The sequence below is a fragment of the Myxine glutinosa genome, chromosome 1, assembly GCF_964187855.1.
Source record: "Myxine glutinosa chromosome 1, kmMyxGlut1.1, whole genome shotgun sequence".
Taxonomy (NCBI): Eukaryota; Metazoa; Chordata; class Myxini; order Myxiniformes; family Myxinidae; genus Myxine; species Myxine glutinosa.
In genome coordinates, this window is record NC_136261.1 from 205158480 (window position 1) to 205181202 (window position 22723).

At 42.1% G+C, this 22723-nt stretch overlaps 1 protein-coding gene and 1 long non-coding RNA gene across 2 annotated transcripts in view; one reads left to right on the plus strand and one right to left on the minus strand.

Moving 5' to 3' along the window:
• Positions 1–19982, minus strand: part of LOC137433112 (uncharacterized) — a 129552-nt gene extending 109570 nt beyond the window's left edge. The window contains exons 1-2 of the mRNA XM_068125570.2: positions 19939–19982; positions 506–616 (exon numbers count right to left, since the gene is read on the minus strand). Of these exons, the coding sequence (XP_067981671.2) occupies positions 506–557 (52 nt within the window). The 5' untranslated portion in view covers positions 558–616; positions 19939–19982. The remainder of the gene's footprint in view (positions 1–505; positions 617–19938) is intronic.
• An 18-nt stretch (positions 19983–20000) lies between these two features.
• Positions 20001–22723, plus strand: part of LOC137433131 (uncharacterized) — a 33133-nt gene continuing 30410 nt past the window's right edge. The window contains exons 1-2 of the long non-coding RNA XR_010985629.2: positions 20001–20187; positions 20381–20521. This is a non-coding gene — a long non-coding RNA (uncharacterized LOC137433131). The remainder of the gene's footprint in view (positions 20188–20380; positions 20522–22723) is intronic.

The window sequence follows — 22723 nt, forward strand, 5'->3', positions numbered from 1 at the left end:
TTTTGGAGTGTCATAGCAAAGGAGTTGAGTTGAATACTTATTGACTCAATATATTTCAGCTTTTCATTTTGCATTATTTTGTAAAAATTTCTAAAAACGGAATTCCACTTTGACACTATGGATTATTATGTGTATATCAGTGACAAAAAAAACTCAATTTAATCCATTTTAAAATTCAGGCTGTAACACAACAAAATGTGAAAAAAAAATCAAAGGGTGTGCATACTTTCTCAAGGCACTATATCTTTTCCTTGAAGATGCACAATTTCCGTTGTACTTCCGATTTACTTCCGCGGTCTTACTTCCGATTCTTACTTCCATAATGTCGAAATCCCTAACTACTCATTTCTGTTATAGCAAATTTCTGGATAGTGAATGTCCGTATAATCGAGAGATTACTGTATTTGATTATTTTATCAACATAATCAGTAAAATGCTTCCAAATATGATCTGAGCTATAATGTGAGTGAGCATTGGAAGGTGCAAACCATTAGGGAAAACAAACCTGGGGTCTGGGCGAAACTAGGTCCTGACAACCGCGACTGCACTGGGAACATGGCACCAAGTGAAACTCGTGAAACAATCAATGGGGGAATGGGAACTTGTAAGACTTGATCTGGAGGGTTTGGAAAGGAGGAAAGCCAAGAGCAAGTAGATTTTGCCTCTCTTCCTTCATTTATTCAAACTTTGACAAACTTGTTTGAGTGTTGAGTTCCTATTTTCTTCTTTAAATGCTCTTTTCCATTCCTTCCTATGTGATACCTTAACATGCATCTGTATTTTATGATTATATATTACCTGTAATAATATTATTATCATACTGTATACAAGTAAGAAAAAAAAAAGAAGAAAAAAAACCGTGTAAGGATACAATTCAGTCACGGTCTCCGGGAAGTAAAAAAAAAGTCAGTCTCCAAGGCAAAATAGTTTACCCTCGTCACCAGATGTTTAGTTCTCCCAGGGCTAGATAGGCATCTTATAAAAGTCAGGAAGACTCACATGTGCAAAACAAATGCCGCCATTACCAAAACCACTTCATTGTGCACAAGTGCAGCCCGATAATGGAAAACGTATTATTCACGCATGCACAGACAACACAGCATCTTGATACATTAGTGGTGCATTGTGATTGTATTTTTTTTGATCCGATTTAAAAAAAAATTGTTATGGTACGGGTACAATACCCAAAAGAGAAAATGGCTTCTTTCTGTTGCAATCATTGTAATTGCTTTAGCCATTATTGTGCTAAGCATGATGACATTTATCATCAATTCTAAGGATAAACTAGAACGCCACTCAGTAGAGCGCATACTCCCACCGTGGGTTTAGTTGGAATAATACGTTTTGTTTAACATCCCCTCTCCCCAAAACAATAAATGAAAAAGAAAGTAGGCCCTAACTGTCAGAGAATATATTTTGATATTTATTTGGTCTGGGAAGCCCATGCGAGGTTTCTTCTTCTTCAGCCTCTCACAACCCTGGGTGAATATGCGATCTTTTTTTTAAAAGTTGGAATTTTGCCAAATCTGTTTTATTCGTTTGTTAATATACCTCAGCCATTGACAAATCTGGAATTATAATTTTATTTGAGGTTCAAATTAACCCGGGAGATTGTGTCAAACGATGCCTGCAAATCTGTACATGTGATAAATAAATTAATCGTCCAAAGTCGAAGACTCTTCTTCTTCACGCAATAACAACTTCTAGCTTCCAGACCGTACATCCAATGATCTTCAAATTTTGCACACTTGTTACTCTTCATGACTTCTCCGACAGTATGAAGTTTCATGGCGATCAATGTAGTGGTTCAAGAGATATAAATGTTTTTATTATTTGCGTTTAATTAACGATGTCTGCCAAGCCACGTGACCTATCGCAAATTCCAAAAGGACATTTTAGTAGACTGATATGCTGAACAGATCTGTGAAGTTTCCCCTCGATTGGATCACAAATGAGGCAGAAGCTAGGTTTTAAATGTTTGTGCTTAAAAACGTCATAACTCTGAAACCATGTGATGCAGGACATCATGCTCGCTGACTTTTTTGTTCGTCATGGGTATGCGATTCTGCCTGCAAAGTTTGGCCTCGATCTGTTCAGGCATTTTGGAGAAAATGGGATTTAGTGTTTTTCACTCAAAACAATATGGCGGCCGAACCACGTGACGTCATAATTACCATTAAAATATTTTGCAGACCGAGTCCCTCCTATGGTAAAAATTTGCTCTCAATCGGTCCAATTATTGCAGAGAAAATGTTTTTTAAAGGAAAACAGAAAAAAAAATTCCCCAAAAAACTTCCTGGATCCGGAATAATTTCCTGAGCTTCACCAAAAACTAATCAATTCTTCCTTATCCCAAGTGCAATCATCTCACCAACTTTCATCCAAATCCGTTCAGAACTTTTCCAGATATCTTGTTCACAAACACGAACACACACGCGCGCGCACACACACACACACACACACACACACACACACACACACACACACACACACACACACACACGCGCGCACACGCGCGCGCACACACACACACACACACACACACACACACACACACACACACACACACACACACACACACACGATCGAATGCATTACTCCCTGGCAGGAGTAACAATTCAGCGATTTTGCAATCTCTCAATCTGGTACTTTTAACAATGCATTTTGGTGTATCTTTTCATTCTTGGTAATTGTAAAAATGTTCGAAAATAAAGCTATGACTTTTAAATGCTTATGACTTCACTCCGTACTAGTTTTGAAGCGTATCATTTTGTACACATTTGAATGGACGATCAGTCCTATCGTACTCCATAATTGGAGAAGTTTATGTTTGTTACTTGCAAAATTGAAGATTTTTAAAGTATATTGGTCGGTCGGTCATTCTGTCTGTTGTCCACCGCTCCTTTGCTATTCCATCTTCAGGCGCAGCATGAGATGCACTGAAGGGGCCCGACTCAGTTTGTTTGTTTTCTTTCTTGGTTGGTTGTTTGTCCATGCAAAATCTCAGCCATTCTTTGACCTAGGAAGCTGAAATTTGGGCACAATAGTAAGCAAGTACTTTGGCAAAAACAGTATTTTAAATTAAAAAAAAAATAAAAAATTAATTGATTAATTACTTAATTATTACCGATTTATTAAGTATTATTTATTTTATTTATCATCTGGGTAATAACTCTGGCACCTTTTGAGCTAGGAAGCTGATATTCGGACATGACAATGACCAAGTGATTTGGCTGTAAAGGATATTTTTGATTTATTGATTTACTGATTAATAAATTAATCGATTGATTATTTAATTACTCAATTAATCAGTCTGATTAATTTTCAAAGAGTTACAGATTCGGATGAAACGGTGGTGATTTAGGCATGCTACTTTACGCAGAATTTAGGCAGCCAATTCATTAATAATTTAATTATTTTACGATTATTCATTTATTTTCATTATTAGTCACTTATTTATTTTCTTTCTCATCTGGACAATATCTGGGCAATTATTTAGGGTGGTGGGGGGGGGGGTGTATTTTGAAAGTATCGTGCTCTGCACGATGTCTTGTATGTTTCTTACCTACGCCACCAAGGGTGGATGGAGGTTATGTTTTCACCCCTGTCTGTCTGTTTGTTTCTCCAATTGTGAACACAATATCTCAAAGAGTTGTGGACGGATTCGGACGAAATTTGGCAGAGATGTAGCGTATGTGACAAGGACGAAATGATTATATTTTGGTGAAGATCCGGATTCGGATCCGGCTACTAGAATTTTTAAAGTCATTCTTCACTATTGGGGGATAGGGCCAAAAACGATACATAGCAGGATATCTCAAAAAGTTGTGGACGGATTTGTACGAAACTTGGTGGACCGGTTGGGTGTCTGACAAGGACGATTCGATTAGATTTTGGTGAAGATCTGAATATGGATTCGGATGTGAGAATTATTTAATTATTTAAGTGATTCTTCACCATGGGAGATAGGGCCAAAAACGATACATAGCAGGATATCTCAAAACGTTATGGATGGATATGGACGAAACATGTTGGACAGGTTGTGTGTGTGACAAGGAAGAATCGATTCAGTTTTGGTGAAGATCCAGATCCGGATCCAGCTAGTAGAATTTTTAAGTGATTCTTCACCATTGAGTGATATGGCCAACCAGGCGGAAGTATGCTTTCTACTGAGTGGCGCTCTAGTTTGTTTTTGAGTTTGTTTGTTCGACTTCAATGCATTACTATACCTCTTGAAAGAATTAGTTGAAAACTGCTGGTTGAACTCGGGGATATACAGGGGTGGATTTGAAGGAGTAAAAAAAAAAAATCATAGCCCTCAGGGTTCAGGGCAAAGGAGAGGGGGTGAGGTGGAGAGATCACAAATATAAATTTTCTATATAAATGTGTATCATGTAGCACCACTCCCGGTGGGGGTTGAGGGAAGGGGGAACAGTTGAGAGAGCGGGAAATTACAAATATCTACATTCCCAATATAAATGCAAGTTTAGCGATTGTCTTTAAACAGTGCAAACGTCATAACCACAGCACGTATAATACTGAGTGACACCTCAATTAAAAGCTCTTCGGTCCAGACAGTGCATGCGGAGGTATACAAATATCGATATTCATGCAATTTAGATTTATGTGCATTTTTGTAACTAGCACACATGGACAGTGTATAGGCTCAGAGTCGCTGGTTCACACAACTACAGGAAGTAAAAAATAATATAACCACAAACTATTCAGTTCATTCCGTCTGACATATTATCACGTTCCTGGCGATTAGAATCTTTCCAAGGCACGGATAGCCGAACAAGCTCTTACTCCAAGGTGTTCATCAAATGTGGCAGAGTTAATAGATGCGGGAGGAGCGGGGGGGGGGGGGGGGAGGGGGGAAGGAGGAGGAGGATGCTGAAGAGAACTTACCTGCACGGATCCCACCGGCAGTCCTCAAACCTGAGGAAAATAAACTCAAACGAAACCGGATTTAAAATGTCCAAAAATACCGGCTTTATGAAAAGAAATGCCAGGAATACAAAATAAAACACGGTCAAATAAATTCCTAAATTGGGACGTCTCCACAACAGACTTGAAACACGGACACAGGGAAAGATAACGATATCTAAAATAACTGTGTGTGATTATTTTGTGCACTTAGCTCTGATCACTGGTGGGGGGTCTCGTCAGGGGTCGTCAAAATCGTCCAGGGCGTTGGCGGGAACCGCCCAGTCCTTGTCGTGAACTGCTCGCTCCCACGTTGCTGGGCCTTCGCACGCCCTCGCTCACTAGGCCGCACCCGCCGGCACGCAACAGGCCATGCGAACTACGCGAATCGAACGGGCCGTGCGCAGCTCGCTCCTCCAGCCGGGCCTGTCCCTGTCGTTCCCGGTGGGAAGCTGCAGCCCTCGGTCCGCGGCCCTGCCCTTTTCCTCCGCACGTCCACCAGTGGTGTCTCCGAACACGGCCGGTCCGATCACTTCCTTGAGCCCCTGGTCCAAGCACGATCGTTCGCTTTATTGTTCCGAACGAGAGAGACAAATGCCGACTGCCGCGATCCAGACCAGATGCAGAGAGCAAAGAGAAGCGAAGAGGGCGGAGAGAGAGAGCGAAGCGGAGAGAAGAAGCGAGAGCAAAATGTCCGCCAGCACATCCTTTTATCACCCATGCTCTCATGTCATCGGCCGTGCTTCGCCAATCAGCGAGTCCCTTCTTATGAGTTCTCCTGTCAATCAAGAACCCTGACCAACCACGGCTCCTCGTGGCATGGCCTCGGCCTGCCCATCCTGTGTGTGCCTCCTAAGTCGGGGTTGCCAGCTGTAGGGCTCAATGCATGACTTCTGGTAGTTTTCTATTAATGAATGTTTAAATGTGGGATTCTAGCCCTGTGTGTCTATGGTGCGGTGCCAAAAGAGACAAAGGAATAGATACAGAGGTAACGACGTACAAGGGATAATTTTACCCATAATCCCTGAGCTAATAAGCACTAGAGCCACCCTTCGTATGGCCACACGTAACACTTAATCCGAACACACGACCTACCGGATCCCTACTTATTACATGGTGGTTCTTCTTCTTCACGACAATCGGAGCATGCTAATTTATGCAAATCTACCTGAACTAAAGTAATCACTGCCTACCCCCTACAAACGTAACAATATAATTAAGTTTTTGGCCAGTTACTTCATCGCGAAACCGGTGCAGTCTTAACAGTTAGTGATGATCATGCAGACTTGGAGTTGGGGACCTGAAGAAGAAAAGGTGAGTAGAGGACAGAGAGTTGTAGTGTTGAGGGTGGAGGGGGGAAGCAGAGAGTTGGGAAAGGGCAGTTAAGGCTTTTAGGGTGGGGGGCAGTTGAGGACTTAGAGTTGGGATGGGGGTTGAGGACTTTTATTTTTTTTGTATACATAGTCGAGGCTCGTAGAAGAGCTAGTACGGACACAAAAGGACAAAATGGATCAAGAAAAAAGGAACAGTTGAGAGTGCGGGAGGGGGGAAGAGGGTAAACATCAACAGCAGAGTTGAAGGCCAAGATAGAGGCATACTTGAACACACAATGGGTGTGGGGAGGAATGAGGGGCAGGAGAGGATGCATGGGGTGGACAAGATGGATACAGAAGGAAACCCCAAGGAGTGAAAACTAGAAATTTGGAAGGAGGAGGGATTTGGGTGAGGGAGGGTGTGTGGGGAAATTAACATGGGCAGAGAAGATCATGGTTTTGGATTGGGGACGTTCTGAGATGGTGGTGAACAGCTGTCTTCAAGATGTGGAGAGAAGAATGGCATTGAAGACAATGTGGAAGTTCGAAAAATATGGTTTGCCCAAGAAAGATCATGGTTGATATAGTGAGACCCAGAAGTTGAAATGACTGAACTTCCTCCAAAGGATTATAAGAAAGTGGATGGGAGGAGGTGAGGTTTGCCAGATGGCCCCTTCGTCAAGATTGCAAGAAATATTCCAAGTGTTTGACCATGTTGTGATTTTGTAAGAAGAAAAGACTGAAACAAAGAAGAGTTTGTAAGTAAGAAAAGACTTTATAAGACACTTAACCAACCAAGATATGTGTAAATTTAGTTAATATGTGTAAATTTAGGTGAAAAGGTCTGATTTAATGAAATTTCATTCCTGGCCACAGGGCAACAAAAGGTGAAAATTTTGAAAGGGGGTGTAGACTTTCTACAGGCACTGTAGGTGAAGGTTTGGATTGATCGATTCAGTGACTAAAGAATAACTTTGAATTTTGTTGAAAAGAATTTGGTAAAAACAAGATGACCCTGAAGCCTTTGTTGGAGGATATACTACATACACTAGATCTCAAGACTTGTAACAACCCTGTGATGTTTTAAGTTTTGGTACACAGTGCATATCAAAAAAAAGGTAATCCGTATTCAGGGGTTAATATGCAAAGGTTATTTAGTTTGACAATTTACATGTGGTTTACCAATTATGAGGAGATCCTCAGCTTTCCATTGATGCCTTTCATGCATCATTGCTGTCACACATGACCGAGTACATGTTCATTGAAAATGACAAGTTCAAATCGCATTTTTACAAGTTTGGCTAATCGGTGCAAGACAGTTTTAAATGGACGCATTACTTGTCGACTGCCAAGTTGATTATGTAAAATTGTTAAGCTGGTCTGGTAATCATCGGTTGCGTTATCCTTTGTTTAAGATGGGTATTTAAGATGGGCCTACATACAGTGTATGGGTTTAGAGACAGTCTGAGTTGAAAAGATGGTTCAACTTACGACTGAACAGCGGACCTTCGTGGTTACAACCTTTCACCAACTTGGAAGTTTGCAGCGAACTCGTGATGCATTCAGGGAACGTTTCCCAGAACGGGAGCCTCCAACAGCCAAAACCATCTGGGCGAATGTTAGAAAATACCAAGAGCATGGCACTAGCCTCAACCGCAACAAGGAGAATTCTGGTAGGAGGCGCACTGGGCGATCGGAAATGAACATTGCAGCAGTAAGGCAGCAAGTTTTGGAGCATTCTAGGGATACCAGCGCAAGACGAAATGGGACGGGATTGCCTTTGGCAACATTCAACCGAATCACAAGACTGGACCTCCACCAACATCCATATCGGATTCACATCCGGCATCAACTTACGCCAGGGGATTTTGCCAGGAGGCTGGTGCTTGCCAGACGGTTGATAGCACGTTGCGAAGCAGATGTCAATTTCCGGCGGTATCTCATTATCGGCAACGAAGCTGCTTTCGCCATGGACGGCAAGGTCAATACCCATAATGTTCTTGAATATGTACTGACAGGACAACCGCCAGAATTTAATTTTGACACCAACATGAATTGACAAAAGTGGACTGTTTGGTTGGGACTTTGTGGAAGTGGTCAGGTGATCGGACCATTTTTATTTCAAAGGAATGTCAATGGTAACAGGTATCTGCAGATGATCAATGATGAAGTTTTACCGCAGCTGGAGGAGAACTTTGAGCGACAGGTTTGTGGTGTCTTCAGATATTTCTGGTGGGCCCAAGACGGCGCCTCAGCACATCGTCTTATCGCTGTTCGAGATCGACTGAGGGAACTCTTTGGAGACCGAGTCATCGCCCTCAACCATACAGTGGAATGGCCGCCAAGATCACTTGACCTCACACCATGTGATTATTTCCTTTGGGAACATTTAAAGAACAAGGTGTTCGTAACTCCTCCCCATGATCTTGACGAATTGCAGGGCCGTATTCGACATGAAGTGGATGCTTTGCGCAATGACCCGGCTATGGTGAGACGAGCAGTTCAGGGCATGCTCCGCCGCTGTGAGCTTTGTGTTGAAAGGGGAGGTGGACATGTTGAAGGTGTGGGTGCATAAAGGCCAATCATTCCTGAGAAAAGTTCACATCTGACGTTCATTTTGCACCAATTATCCTGACTTGCATCGATTAGCAACTTGTAAAAATGTAAATTTGAACTTGTCATTTTCAATGAACATGTACTCGGTCATGTGTGACAGCAATGATGCATGGAAGGTATCAATGGAAAGCTGAGGATCTCCTCTTAATTAGTAAACCACATGTAAATTGTCAAAATAAATAACCTTTGCATATTAACCCCTTGAATTCGGATTACCTTTTTTTGATACGCACTGTATATATACAGTATATATATATTGTTTTTTTTTTGGGGTTTTTGTTTTTTGTATACAAGATCGAGGCTCGTGTAAGAGCTAACATTAATGACAAAAAAACAAACGGACACATAAGACATAATAAAGGGAGCGGGAGACAAGATGGGGAGAGAGCACACAAGTACATTTGAGAGCAGGGACATCGGGCGATCTGTGGGAGGGAGAAGGCTTGGGGGAAGGAGGCGTGGGAAGGGGGGTTGGGATGGGAGAGGTAAAAAAAAACAAAAGAAAAACAAAAAAAAAACACATGGACACAGCTAGGACAAGAGGAAAGAAGTCGGTATTTCAGAAAAGTGGATCTGGGGTGAATTAACAGGGGTAGAAAAGAGCAAGGTTTTGGTGTAACAATCTAAAAAAAAAAGTCACAAAATATGCCAGAATATTATAAATAAATCATATTAATGATAATGGTAATAATAATAATAGTAATAATACCAACTGTTCATCTTATCACCTCCTAATCTCCCCTCTCCTTTTCTCCCTCATCCTTTCCAACTCTCTGATCCTCCGTATGGGGCCATCTGTTTATTACATAAAGGATTGGGCAGGGAGAGCTCTGGCCTATGAATACAAGGAGAGTGGCCAGTGGGCCTGCATTCAAATCGATCATCAACATACTCGTATATTGATATTTCCCCTGTAATTTCAAGTGTTAATTTAAATTAAATGTTATCTCTGATACTTAAGAAGCTATCACATTTACTACTACTTCTACGACTACTACCACTACTACTACCACTACTACTACTACCTTAATTAATCTCACCTTCTTGTGGGGTCAGTCAAACGGGAAGTTGAACCCAAGTTTTTCACGAGGCACCGAATCTGAAATTCGACTAAAGCTGTAAGGAATTTGTAATTTGTTCAGGGTACCGGCGATAACTCACTGGCTCTTCACAAATGTCACAGTGGGATATTTAACGTCCACCGATTAATGTTAGCAGACAGGAGACCAATCCATCGATGGGATGGTGCACTTTGTGATGTAACATCCTGTGAAATATCAATCGGACAGTTTATAGTTTGGTCGAGAATCAAAACTCAAAGGTATCTGCACTATCCCGTCAGGTCAAAGCCCGACTAGTCTTGTAATTTAACTGTATAAAACGCTTCCATTATCAGAACGACAATACACCTCAAAAGAGTAGGATGGTACATCTTGTCTCTTCCTCATTAAACTTTGAATGAAGGATGAGACCAGATGCAAGATGGGAAGGTGACAAACATCATCTCTCTTTGGCCATTCCCTGAGGCCTTATTCAAGTATGTAATAAATAGATGTCCCATTTTCTTTCCCAACTTCATTCCTTCACTTCCTTTTCTCCAAAGTTTCATTTCAGTTTATATATGTTGAGTTGGTTATATGGACCGTTAGTTCCCAAGGATAAGCAATTAAATAAGTTCATGGAATAACTCGTACAAAGATGTTATAAGTACAAGAACATTACTCATAGGGTCAAAAAAAATTAATACAGGACGTGGTATTCAGTACTATCCAATGGATGGACATTTACAGGAATGTTTAGGAGTAATGTGTGAATCTGAAAAATGCTACCCGCATGACCACCACATTCTTCTCTTCATGGTGGTGGTTCATCAAAGTGCTGCCCTGCAACGATTTTCTTGTCTTTTGGGTGGTGGTCCATGGTGATTCCCTGTGGAGGCCTCTCCATCCCCCTGTAAATTGCATGACTTCCCAATAGCATTGTTGTGCTAATGAAGTCACTAAGAATGACAAATGTCACTGCCTGGCTTGTTTGTGATCATCAACCCTGGTGTTGGGCTAGCGGTGAGGGTGCCAGCTTAGGATCCAAGGATCCTGGGTTCGAATCCCGGTCGATTGCTGAATTAACGCCAGGGGGGTTGACTCAGCCTGTCATCCTTCCGAGGTCGGCAAATTGAGTACCAGTTCATTGGTAATTCCCTGCTTGTCGTAAAAAGGCGACAAACAGGGTTGGCGGCAGGAAGGGCATCTGGCCGTAAAACATTGCTTCAAAAAGGGGACCAAAAAACAACAACAACCACGGTCCCTGAAAAAGGCCAACCCCCGCTTTGCGGGAAAAAATGGCCTCTAAACGGTGGTATACCACGTGATTATGACATCAGATTTATACAAAAATAAGTCACTTCCATCACCATCTCTGCCAGAATAGACAACCAGCGTATGTTACTATTAAATAATATTGTTGCGGATCTCCGACGTCGGCTCTCCCCTTATCAAGAGGGGGTTAATCCCCTTGTCCGTTTGCTGGCCGACACGATCCTGAAGTTATCACGTTCCTTCCGGTCGGTATTAAATAGGGTTGTTGGTCGAATTTTAGTCCTATTACCTAATTACTAACACCGACCGTGAAGCAAGGAAATAACTCCCGCCCTAACCACGGCGTTAGTGGACACGCCGAGCGAAGCGAGCCACGATTCGGGCCGTTAACAAGGACTAGACCCGATTATAGCGGTTCCTAATCGTGCCACGCTTACCCAATTGAGAAAAGACTAGGACGATCGAATTGGGAAGAAACCAGGAAGAACAAGGTAATTTATTTACAATGTACAAAGAAGAGGAAACGAAAGAATGTACAATAAAGAAGAGGAAAAGAAAGTACACAGGGCAGCCTTAATAACAGTCTTATTCTATTCCCTGGACACGGGCCCGATCACTCTCAGATTCACTCACACGGGGATGACGAAGGTAGGGTGGAAGGTCCGGCGATGGCGTTCAGGCTCCGGTCCGGCTCCGGTCCTCGACCCGTACCAGGCGATGAAGGTGGACGGCAGACAGCTCTCCGCGTAGCGTAGGCGCGAGCGGACAATTATACAGGGGAAGGTCAGTAAACTGGCGGTTATACGAGGCGCTTTTCACACACGTCCTTCCAAAGCAGCCGCCTCAATCAAGGCTCATAACGCAAGTTCTTGCAATAAGTCGTTGTAACGCCGTGCTTTAGCGCGCTCTCCGAGTCCTTTTACCATCTCCTCTCCACTCTCTCTTGGCACGAGTCCTCCCAACAACGCGCTCGCCCCCTCAAGTCCTCTCAACCACGATAAGTTCTCTCGAGTCCTTTTTGCACAGTCCTTCTCATAAATCCTCATGAGGGCTTTGCGTGCACGCTTTTATCAGCCAAGCCAGCGAATGCTCTCGGAAGCCCCAACCACGCCCCGTCAGGCGATCTCACCTTAGCCCTGGTTGGCTGGTGAGGGCTTACCGGCTCCGCCTTGATGGCTGGTTGACGTGGCCGCACCTCCATCCTTGCGCTCCGCCCCCTTTTTCTGGGCTTCACCTCATGGCTTTTGGCTGGGTTGAGCGAGCCCAAGGGCAGCGAAGGCTGCTGGCCAAGGAGCGTAACAAATTGGGAGGGCCGATGGGGCACAGACTGGAGAGCGCTTAATGGCGTCGCTTGGAGGGAGGCTGCCAAAATGAACGAAAGGGGCCTACTCTTATTTGTTTGACACAACGCAGATGCAACTACTGGACATGGCCTTATCTAAACACATACTAAGACATAACTAACGTCCTATGGTGTCCTACGTGTTGCTTGTGGCCTATCTATGGGGTGCAACCGTTAACCTTTAATGATGTTATCTGTGTGGGTTCCCAAAACCACAACAATATATTTAAACAACGGTGGTATTTCAGTAGCTTCAAATTAACCACATAATTTGTCTCTGTGTTCTTAATCTCTTCAACCACATTATTATTAACCTCTTTAACCACACCAGATATTTTGAAAAGTTTAAGACGGACATTATAGTCTCGCACGGCAATAAACCTATATATATATATATATATTGTTGCAGTTTTGTGGTTGTGCAATAAAAGGTAAATTTTCGCCCCATAGTCACACTACAACATGTAGCCTCGTTTAAAGCTCAGTTATTTCTTAGTAAATGTCAGCGTAGTCCTTTTCCTGTGTTAGTTTTGCGTTGAGTAGAATAATGAGAGTTAGGTCTCCTTCCAATACAATGATTCCTTGATTGCGGTGGTTTTGGCGCGAAACCCCACGTGGTCGGCCTGAACAAGTCGATCCAGGCCGAAGGAAGGTGGAGCAGGAAGAGTGGGAGTGACGGTAAGCACGAGCCGCCAATCATGGCTCAAGGGAGTGGCTTACCGCTGCATCAGAAGGCGTGGTTTGGAACATTCGAGCGGGCTAAGGGCGTGGCAATATAACCCGTTGCGCGAAGCCCCCACCTCAGTTCTGAGGAGAGGTGCGCTGAACCAAGTTCTGAGGAGAGGTGTGCTGAACCAAGTTTTGAGGAGGGAGGCGCTTGAACAAGTTACGAGCCGGGGTCCTCTGTTACGAGTTCTGAAAGTAACGCTCGGTTGAGCTTGAGGCAGATCCTCTATTGAATTATGAGGGTGAAAGCGCGCCGTTGATTAATCGCGCTGTGAGGCACCGCCGAGCCGGGCGAGAGACGCGCATATTCGCTGCCTGCCTTTGTTCGAGATACGTGCCGCGAGGATCCCTCCTGCCTGCCTGCCTGCCTTCGTCGAGGAACGTGCTGTGACCGCGGAGGGCCACGTTGGGCGAGCTGTTCCTGAACAATGGAGCCGGCACGTTCAGCGCATGAACCATCCTTCTTTCATTCCCCCTGTGAGTGTGAACGGGCCCGTGTCTGGAGAATAAGTAAGACTGTATAAGATCTGCCCTGTGTCTCTGCTTCTACCAATTATTGTAAATAATAATTATTAAACGTGTTATTCCTTCTATTCGACCGTTCCCGTCATTTTCATCTATTGACTAAGCGAGTAAGCGTGGTACGAATTATCGCTCTAATCGGGTTCCAATACCAGGTAACTGCACGGACCACGTGGTACGCCATCCGCTCGGACGTACTCAAATTACGCGTGGTTCATGCGAGACTTGATCCCCGCTTCCACGGCGGCGTAGGTACTTAGGTACGTGCAAGAAATTGTCCCGAAACCCTGTCCTGCGTCTGCCCGGGAGTGGCGACTCAAGTCTCGCGGTTGCGACGACCCAAAAAGAACAAGTGGCTTAATATCCCCTTGGTAAGGGAAGGAGGGTCGTGCCGAAAACCGTAACAATATATATATATATATATATATATATATATATATATATATATATATATATATACAGACTTGGCATTTAATATGGAATATTCTTTTTGTGGGGGTGAACTTACTTTTCAAGATGACTTAGAACCAAAAGTTCATTGGAATTATGTTGAAATTATTCTAGATTTTGTTAATGTGACCTTTAAAAGAAACAAAAACCACATTTGACATTTCGAAGCAAATAAATTGATCCTTGAAAGTGATGTAAACTGATATCCAACTCAATTCACAGACAGTACTGTGTTAAACTTCTGTGCGTTTTCCAGAAGTATCTCTTTATTTTGCACATTAGCCAAAATTGTTTTTTAACAAAAACAAAAGTTAAATTACGACTGGGATTACGGACAGTAAAATTACAGTTTAGTACTTCGTGTAACCCCCACGAGCATTCAGGAGAGCACGTACACGTTGAGGCATGCTGTTCACGAGATTTGCCAAGGTTTGGACAGGAATCGCTTGCCATGCAGTGAAAATAGCCTGCTGCAATTCACGCACAGAGGCAGGCTGCTGGTCCAAGTTGTCGATTTGACGCATTAATTCTGCCCACAAGTTCTCTATCGGATTCATATCCGGGGACAAGGCAGGCCACTCCATATGCTCTACACCACGGTCAGCAAGAAAGTGTTGGATCATGCGAGCACGATGAGGCCGTGCATTGTCATCTTGGAAGACAAAGTTCCTCGAAAGGCTGCACAAACAAATGGAAGCAATGTTTCTTCCAGAATGGCCCTGTGCTTGAACTGTTCAGGTTTCCATTCAGAACAACCAGGTCAGTTTTGTCCCCTGCATGAATAGCTGCCCAAACGGTCACCCCACCACCTCCAGCTTGGACTCTTGGCACTATACAATCTTCGTTGTAGGCTTCATGCACTTGTCTGCGCACTCGGACGCGGCCATATTGACGATAGAGCAGAAATCTAGACTTGTCACTGAAGATCACGTGATTCCAGTGTCCTGGCTGCCATTGACGGTGCTCTCTGGCCCACTGAAATCGGCGCTGGCGGTGTTGTCTGGTCAGACGTGGCTTTCTCAAGGGACGCCTGGCACGATAGCCTGCTTGAACCAGTCGTTGGTTGACTAGCCTTCTGGATGCAGGCACATTTGTCAGTTGCTGCCACTCAGCCCTAAGCCGATTAGCTGACTTGGTATGGCCATTGCGGACTAACCAGTGCAGCTGGCGATCATCCCTCCTTGTGGTTCTGCGGGGACGTCCTGACCTCGGTATTGGAGTAGGGACACCCCTCTGAGCATTTCGTTTCAGGATCTTTGACACCTGACCTTGAGTGATGCCACACTGCCGAGCAATAGCACGCTGTTTCATGCCGGAATTTCGTAAAGCCACCACTAAATGACAAACAGCATTGTCGAGTTGACGGACCATCTCCAGGGGAAGCGGCAATAACTTTGTAGACGTGCAGCAGTTGTTTTCCACTAATACAGAATGCAACAACCCTTATATACCCGATTGTGAAGCCAATCGTCAAATGTACCTGTCCGTACATTTTGTCATGCCACCTGTAATATAATGCTGTTATTGACTTCTTGCTGAGACAATCAGTGACATGGTTCTTTTAACAAATAAGTCAACGAAACGTAAAAGAAACTCACCAGATTGATATACCGAGTTCAGAAAGTAAACCCATCAAGAAAAAAAAAAAATTCCATATTAAATGCCAAGTCTGTGTATATATATATAATGCAAAGTGCATATATTGCTGGCTAAATAGTGAGGACATTATGAGGTCACAGTTAGCGATTATTCCTCTGCCTGGCTTGTCTGCATCTGTCTCACCCACCCCCTTGTTCAATTCTATGCCAAGGCGAAAGTTCAAAATTCCAAACAGAACCGCGGGCTTTAAATAACCTGACTCCAACTGCTCCCCACAATCTAGCCCCTAACCAAAGTCCATCTGCATCCTGCTGACAACTACATCTCCAAGCAATTTCTCTGCTCTATTCTTTGTCTCCTTATTCTGCTTTCCATCTGTTCTGCCATAACATCTGCCACACAGGATCCATTCACTAGGAGCAAAGCTTACAATCAAAGAACCAGATGCACGTTAATAAATAAATAAAACATCGGCCCCTGTCCAGAAGAACCCCTTTGTATTCGCCATTCTGAGCAAATACACACAAATCAATGGCTTAACCAACCACTACCCAATTCATTTTTGGGCACTTTAGGGTTTTGACGCAATTTCTAGAAAGTATTCCGACAGGATGGTGCAGAGGTAGTGCACTCACCTTTGACCTGTCTAGTCTGGGTTTGATTCCCTACTTGATTATAAACTGTCGAATTAATGGTCACAGACCTTATTCAAGCATGTAATAATTTGCATCACAAAGCACACCATCCCTTGGATAGATGATAGGATGGGTGTGTCGTCCGCTGGCATTAATTGGAGGATGCAAAATATTCCATGGTGTGTTTTGTGAATACTAGGCGAGTTATCACCAGCACCCTGATCAAATTGCAAACTTCTGCCACCTTCAGTCGAATGTCAGATCTGGCCGGCCGGTTCACAGAAGACTTGGGCAACCCACACTTTCCCTGGACAACCCACAAGAAGGTGGGAATAACTGGCGCCATTTAGAAATGGTAGAAGTTGTATCATGTGTCATCAGCAGCTTTCTTTCTTACGTTTTATATAATACTAGCAAAAGTCCCCGTCTCCAGTGACGGAAAAGCTGGCCATGGCGAGAATAACCACAGATGGCGACAGTGAGAATGTTGTCTGGGGAAATTAAATGCATCCTGTAGCGCCTAACTTCACCAAAGGTGGCGCTATTCAAACCAACTGCAAGACAGATAAACATTTATAGTTATAGATTTCCCATCTATTGTTCGTTACTGCAAATATTTGTCTGCATGATTATTCAAGTTGTATTTTGGAAGAAGGGGTGGGATTTTAAATCCCCAAACACCACAAGTTACAATCCCCAAACATCAACATCTTTAACCAGAGACCCTCGCAGAGGGAGATTGGGTTTTGCAATAGTGTGTGTGCGTGTGCGTGTGTGTGTAGGCCATAATATTTTACCCATTTCAGCTTCTGTCATCAAATTTTGAACAAACCCTTATTATGATAATATGGAGATGACTGATAATTGCGTCAAAATGTCAAAGGGCAAAGTCACAGAGAGTAAAAACAAGCCTTATCAGCCCATCTATCATAACCCGTCAGCAAGCAAGCCCACCTAGCCCGTATATCCACAGCAAGCCCATCTAAAATAGGCCTCATCAGCCATTTGAGTCCACTGTGCGTCAACCATGAGACCCTGGTTTTTTTAAAATCACTTCCATGTTTATTTATTTATTTACCATTTGAGATTATTTATTTATTCACTGTGCGTCAACCATGAGATATCTGGTTTTTTTAAAATCACTTCTATGTTTATTTATTCATTTATTTACCATTTGAGATCATTTATTTATCCACTGTGCGTCAACCATGAGATATCTGTTTTTTTAAATCACTTCCATGTTTATTTATTTATTTACCATTTGAGATTATTTATTTATTCACTGTGCGTCAACCATGAGATATCGGGTTTTTAAAATCACTTCCATGTTTATTTATTTATTTATTTACCATTTGAGATTATTTATTTATTCACTTATTTTTATTATTATATTATATTCTATTATTATTATTATAATTATATTATTATTATTATATTATATTATATTCACTTATTTATTATTCAATTATTTAGTCCCCCCCCCCTTCCCACGCCACCTCCCCTCAAGCCCTCTCCCTCCCACACATCTCCCTGCTCTCAAATGTTATGTTTGTGTGCTTCCCCTTCTCTCCCCATCTTGTCTTCCGCTCCCTCTTTTTATAATACTTGTTTGTCTGGTTGATTTGTTTGTGAAATAAATGTTAGCTCTTTCACGAGCCTCGATTCAATGTACAAAAAAAAAACAACAAAAGAAAAAAAACTGTACGTCAACCATGAGATGTCTGGTTTTTTTAATCACTTCCATGTTTATTTATTTATTTATTTACAATTTGAGATTATTTATTTATTCACTGTGCGTCAACCATGAGATATCTGGTTTTTAAAATCACTTCCATGTTTATTTATTTGTTTACCATTTGAGATTATTTATTTATTCACTGTGCGTCAACCATGAGATATCTGGTTTTTAAAAATCACTTCTATGTTTATTTATTTATTTATTTACCATTTGAGATTATTTATTTATTCACTGTGCGTCAACCATGAGACGTCTGGGTTTTTTAATCACTTCCATGTTTATTTATTTATTTACCATTTGAGATTATTTATTTATTCACTGTGCGTCAACCACGAGACGTCTGATTTTTTAAAATCACTTCCATGTTTATTTATTTACCATTTGAGATTATTTATTTATTAACTGTGCATCAACCATGAGACGTCTGGTTTTTTAAATCACCTCCATGTTTATTTATTTATTTATTTACCATTTGAGATTATTTATTTATTAACTGTGCATCAACCATGAGACTGGTTTTTTTAATAACTTCCATGTTTATTTATTTATTTACCATTTGAGATTCAGTGTGTCTATCTAGGCTATAGCATTTTTACCATTTGAGCTTATGTCAATAAATCTTCAACAAATCTTTATTATGAAAATATGAAGAACAACACAAATGCATAAAATGTACAGGTTTTTAAACTGGTGTTTTCGTCAAGTTTAGCTCGAGTACAAAGCGGACCGATGGGATTTGCTTTTTGAGATGCTTACTAGTTCATTTTGGCTTGCTGTCCTTTCTCCATCTCTCTCCCAATGCACTCCATAATTGAATGATTTTCAAACTATTCCTCCAGTCACCTTTTCAGATTCTCTTGCACTTCAACAGCAGGTTATGTTACCATCGACAGATAAACGAGGCTTCCAACCTCCACACATACAGCACTACCTGACATACCTTCATAACATGTAGTGCTGGCAGTGCCCACGCGCAAGAAAAATAGAACAACACTACTCAACAAGCCATCAGTCTTTCCACAGTTTGACTTGCTTGGATTTGCTTTTTGAGATGCTTACTACTACCAGTTCATTTTGGCTTGCTGTCCTTTTAGTCAGGTTCACTATGTTTTTTCGTTCAAAATTTTGGTAGATTAGCAAAACTATACATTTCTGGAATACTCAGAGCATGAGGAATCCAAAATTTAATGTCGGCATTTGCATAGACACCTTTGCGAAAATGACCCCTCAGAAGCTGCTTGATACTGACAGTGACATCTCTATATATCCAAGTAAGGGATTTTTGTGTTTTCAGCACCCCCTTACACTAATGGTACCTTTCTTTGGTTTCTCTCTGCTCTTTCAAGTTTCATGATAACCATTTTGTCTTACTGCTGAAGCCATAGTGATGTCGAGCACAGGTGTTGACGTGAGGCGGTGAACCTCTACCCAAAAAAAACTTAGGTGATCGATCCACCACAGATATGTAATCCTTTTTCGCAACTTGTATATTAACCTTTCACACACGTGTGCACAACAAGTAGGAAATAAAGTTATAAACACACGGTGACGGTCTCTTCGCTACACCAACCTGTTCTTTCGCATCAATTACAATTAATCGTAACCATGCAGTTTCATTCTTAACGTGTCAAGGAATATAAAACGGTGTTAAGTGTAAACGTAAACACGATATTAAAACATTATTACAGCTTCGTTAAATAACTAACTATACAGAGCCTCTTTAGAAGTAGTACGGGATCGGGAAGCAAACACTCACGTGCGTCTCCACTGTGCACCGCGAGTGAACAGATCCCGCCCAAACACGGCCACGCCCCCATCGGCCGGCCCTTCCGGGTCGGTACCATCCTCACCATACAAACGTTTCAACACACCCCCACCTCTTCCCCCTCCTGTCCCTGCTTTGTTTGTCTTCGTTGTCCAACACAAACACGATCGCATCGTCTGTTTGCATCTGCCGTCACTTCCAAGCAAAGAACGCACCTTCGGTTTGAACAAACATCCAACTGTACGTGTGGTACCTTTATCAGATTAGTGATAATATTAATAACCAACTTCGTCTATCGAATTATTTACTTTCGGCATATCAATAATTAAATCCACAAACATTTCAAAGGAATTTCTCCCCAAACCCCAATTGCTGTATTCCTTTCACGGTGGAACTTTTGTTTTTGTTTCCCCCCCTATTTTAATATTTAAAGCATCCCTTCCTTTGGGATTGGACTTGTCCGCTGGTGTGTCCCGCCTTTCTGTCGCTGTGATTCGTCCAATCGTGTGGAGGTGTTCTGCGTGTCCACCAATCAGCATCCACGAAAGTGATGACGTCGAGGTCAATGTTGCAGGTGATATTGCTTTGAAGACATGAGCAGTTTGGTTTTTTTAAATTTAAGTCGACGAATGATTCACAACGATGAAATTTGCAGATTAACAAAATCACGAACATAAATTAGAATTGTCTTGGGTTGAGATGATTCATTAAAAAAAAAAAATCATATTTTAAGCTTCAAATTGTGTTCCAATTATGAAACATATCATATTACACAATATGTAATAAGTGTAAATCCACCAGGACCGGGAGGCAGGAACCTGTAACACTATACCCTACCTTTCTACCTGTACCTGATCGGACTGAGCTCTGCTCTGTTTTGTGAGTGCAAACAAACACGGGACAGTACTTTCTCTTTGAAAATGGAAACCACATTCCAAGACGTACATGTACTTGTATAATCAGGTGGGGGGAATGGCTGAGGGAGGGGAAGTGTGATCGTGGGGGTGTGGGGAGAAGTGGGGGGTGTGATGGTGGGGAGGAGTGGGGGTGGAGAGGGAGTGTGGGGGTAGGTGGAGTGTGAGGGAGGGGGAGGAGTGTGGGGGGAAGTGTGATGGTGGTTAGTAGTGAGGGTGTGGGGGTGTGGGGGAGTGTGAGGAAGGGAGAGGAGTGGGGTGGGGTGGAGAGAGTGTGATGGTGGGGGTAGTGGTGGAGGGGTGAAATTTGGGGGAGGCATGAAGTGTGAGGAAGGGGTGAACTGTTGTAGGGGTTGGGGAAGGGGTGTTTTATGGAGGTCAAAATTTTTGCCATGGCTTTTAACCTGAATGCTGGGTCGTATGTAATAAATAGATGGCATTATTTTAACTTCAATGCTGGGGTCGTATGTAATAAATAGGTGGCCTTATTATTTTAACCTGAATGCTGGGGTTGTATGTAATAAATAGATGGCCTTGTTATTTTAACCTGAATGCTGGGGTCGTATGTAATAAATAAATGGCCTTATTATTTTACCCTGAATGCTGGGGTCGTATGTAATAAATAGGTGGCCTTATTATTTTAACCTGAATGCTGGGGTTGTATGTAATAAATAGATGGCCTTATTATTTTACCCTGAATGCTGGGGTCGTATGTAATAAATAAATGGCCTTATTATTTTACCCTGAATGCTGGGGTCGTATGTAATAAATAAATGGCCTTATTATTTTACCCTGAATGCTGGGGTCGTATGTAATAAATAAATGGCCTTATTATTTTACCCTGAATGCTGGGGTCGTATGTAATAAATAAATGGCCTTATTATTTTACCCTGAATGCTGGGGTCGTATGTAATAAATAAATGGCCTTATTATTTTACCCTGAATGCTGGGGTCGTATGTAATAAATAAATGGCCTTATTATTTTACCCTGAATGCTGGGGTTGTATGTAATAAATAAATGGCCTTATTATTTTACCCTGAATGCTGGGGTCGTATGTAATAAATAAATGGCCTTATTATTTTACCCTGAATGCTGGGGTCGTATGTAATAAAGAAATGGCCTTATTATTTTACCCTGAATGCTGGGGTCGTATGTAATAAATAAATGGCCTTGTTATTTTACCCTGAATGCTGGGGTCGTTTGTAAAGTATCAAAGTGTTACAAACCTTTCTTTAATGAATGTGATTGATTGGTTACTGTTTTTCACAGAGAATTGGGTGGATATATGATTACATAAAATCATAAACTCTGGCTGAAAATTTACATGGTGGGGTCTTCAAACTTTGTTAAAAAGGAACTTAAATCTGGTGATATAGGGTCCAAAAACAACATCTTGTGGCAAACTGTTCCAAGATGTCACTACTGCACTACTATGAGTAAAATATTACTTCCTTATGTTCTAAGGAAAGCTCTTGGCTTGAACAATTCATATTGCGGCCCCTAGCGTGCGAAGCAGTCAGTTTAAATAAGATGTCAGTGTTAATATTGTCATGTTCGTGAGAAAATTTTGAAAGTTTGAATCACCTTGCCAATAGCAACTGTACTCTGCCATGAGAAACCCAAGTAAGTTTTACAAGATGCTCTTTGTCTTTGAGACACCAAATCATCCTCGGTGTCCGAAAATTGTTCTTTTAAAGCAAGTGTGATTATGTTACTTGCTGATCCCATAGTGTATTCGGCTTACTGGAATCTCTTTACAATGTGCATATAACTTTGCCTTCCTCCAGGTTGAATCTGACAAGCCATAAATCTAACCAACTTTGTTTGAGATCCAAATCCTCCAGGAGATGCTGTCGGTCGG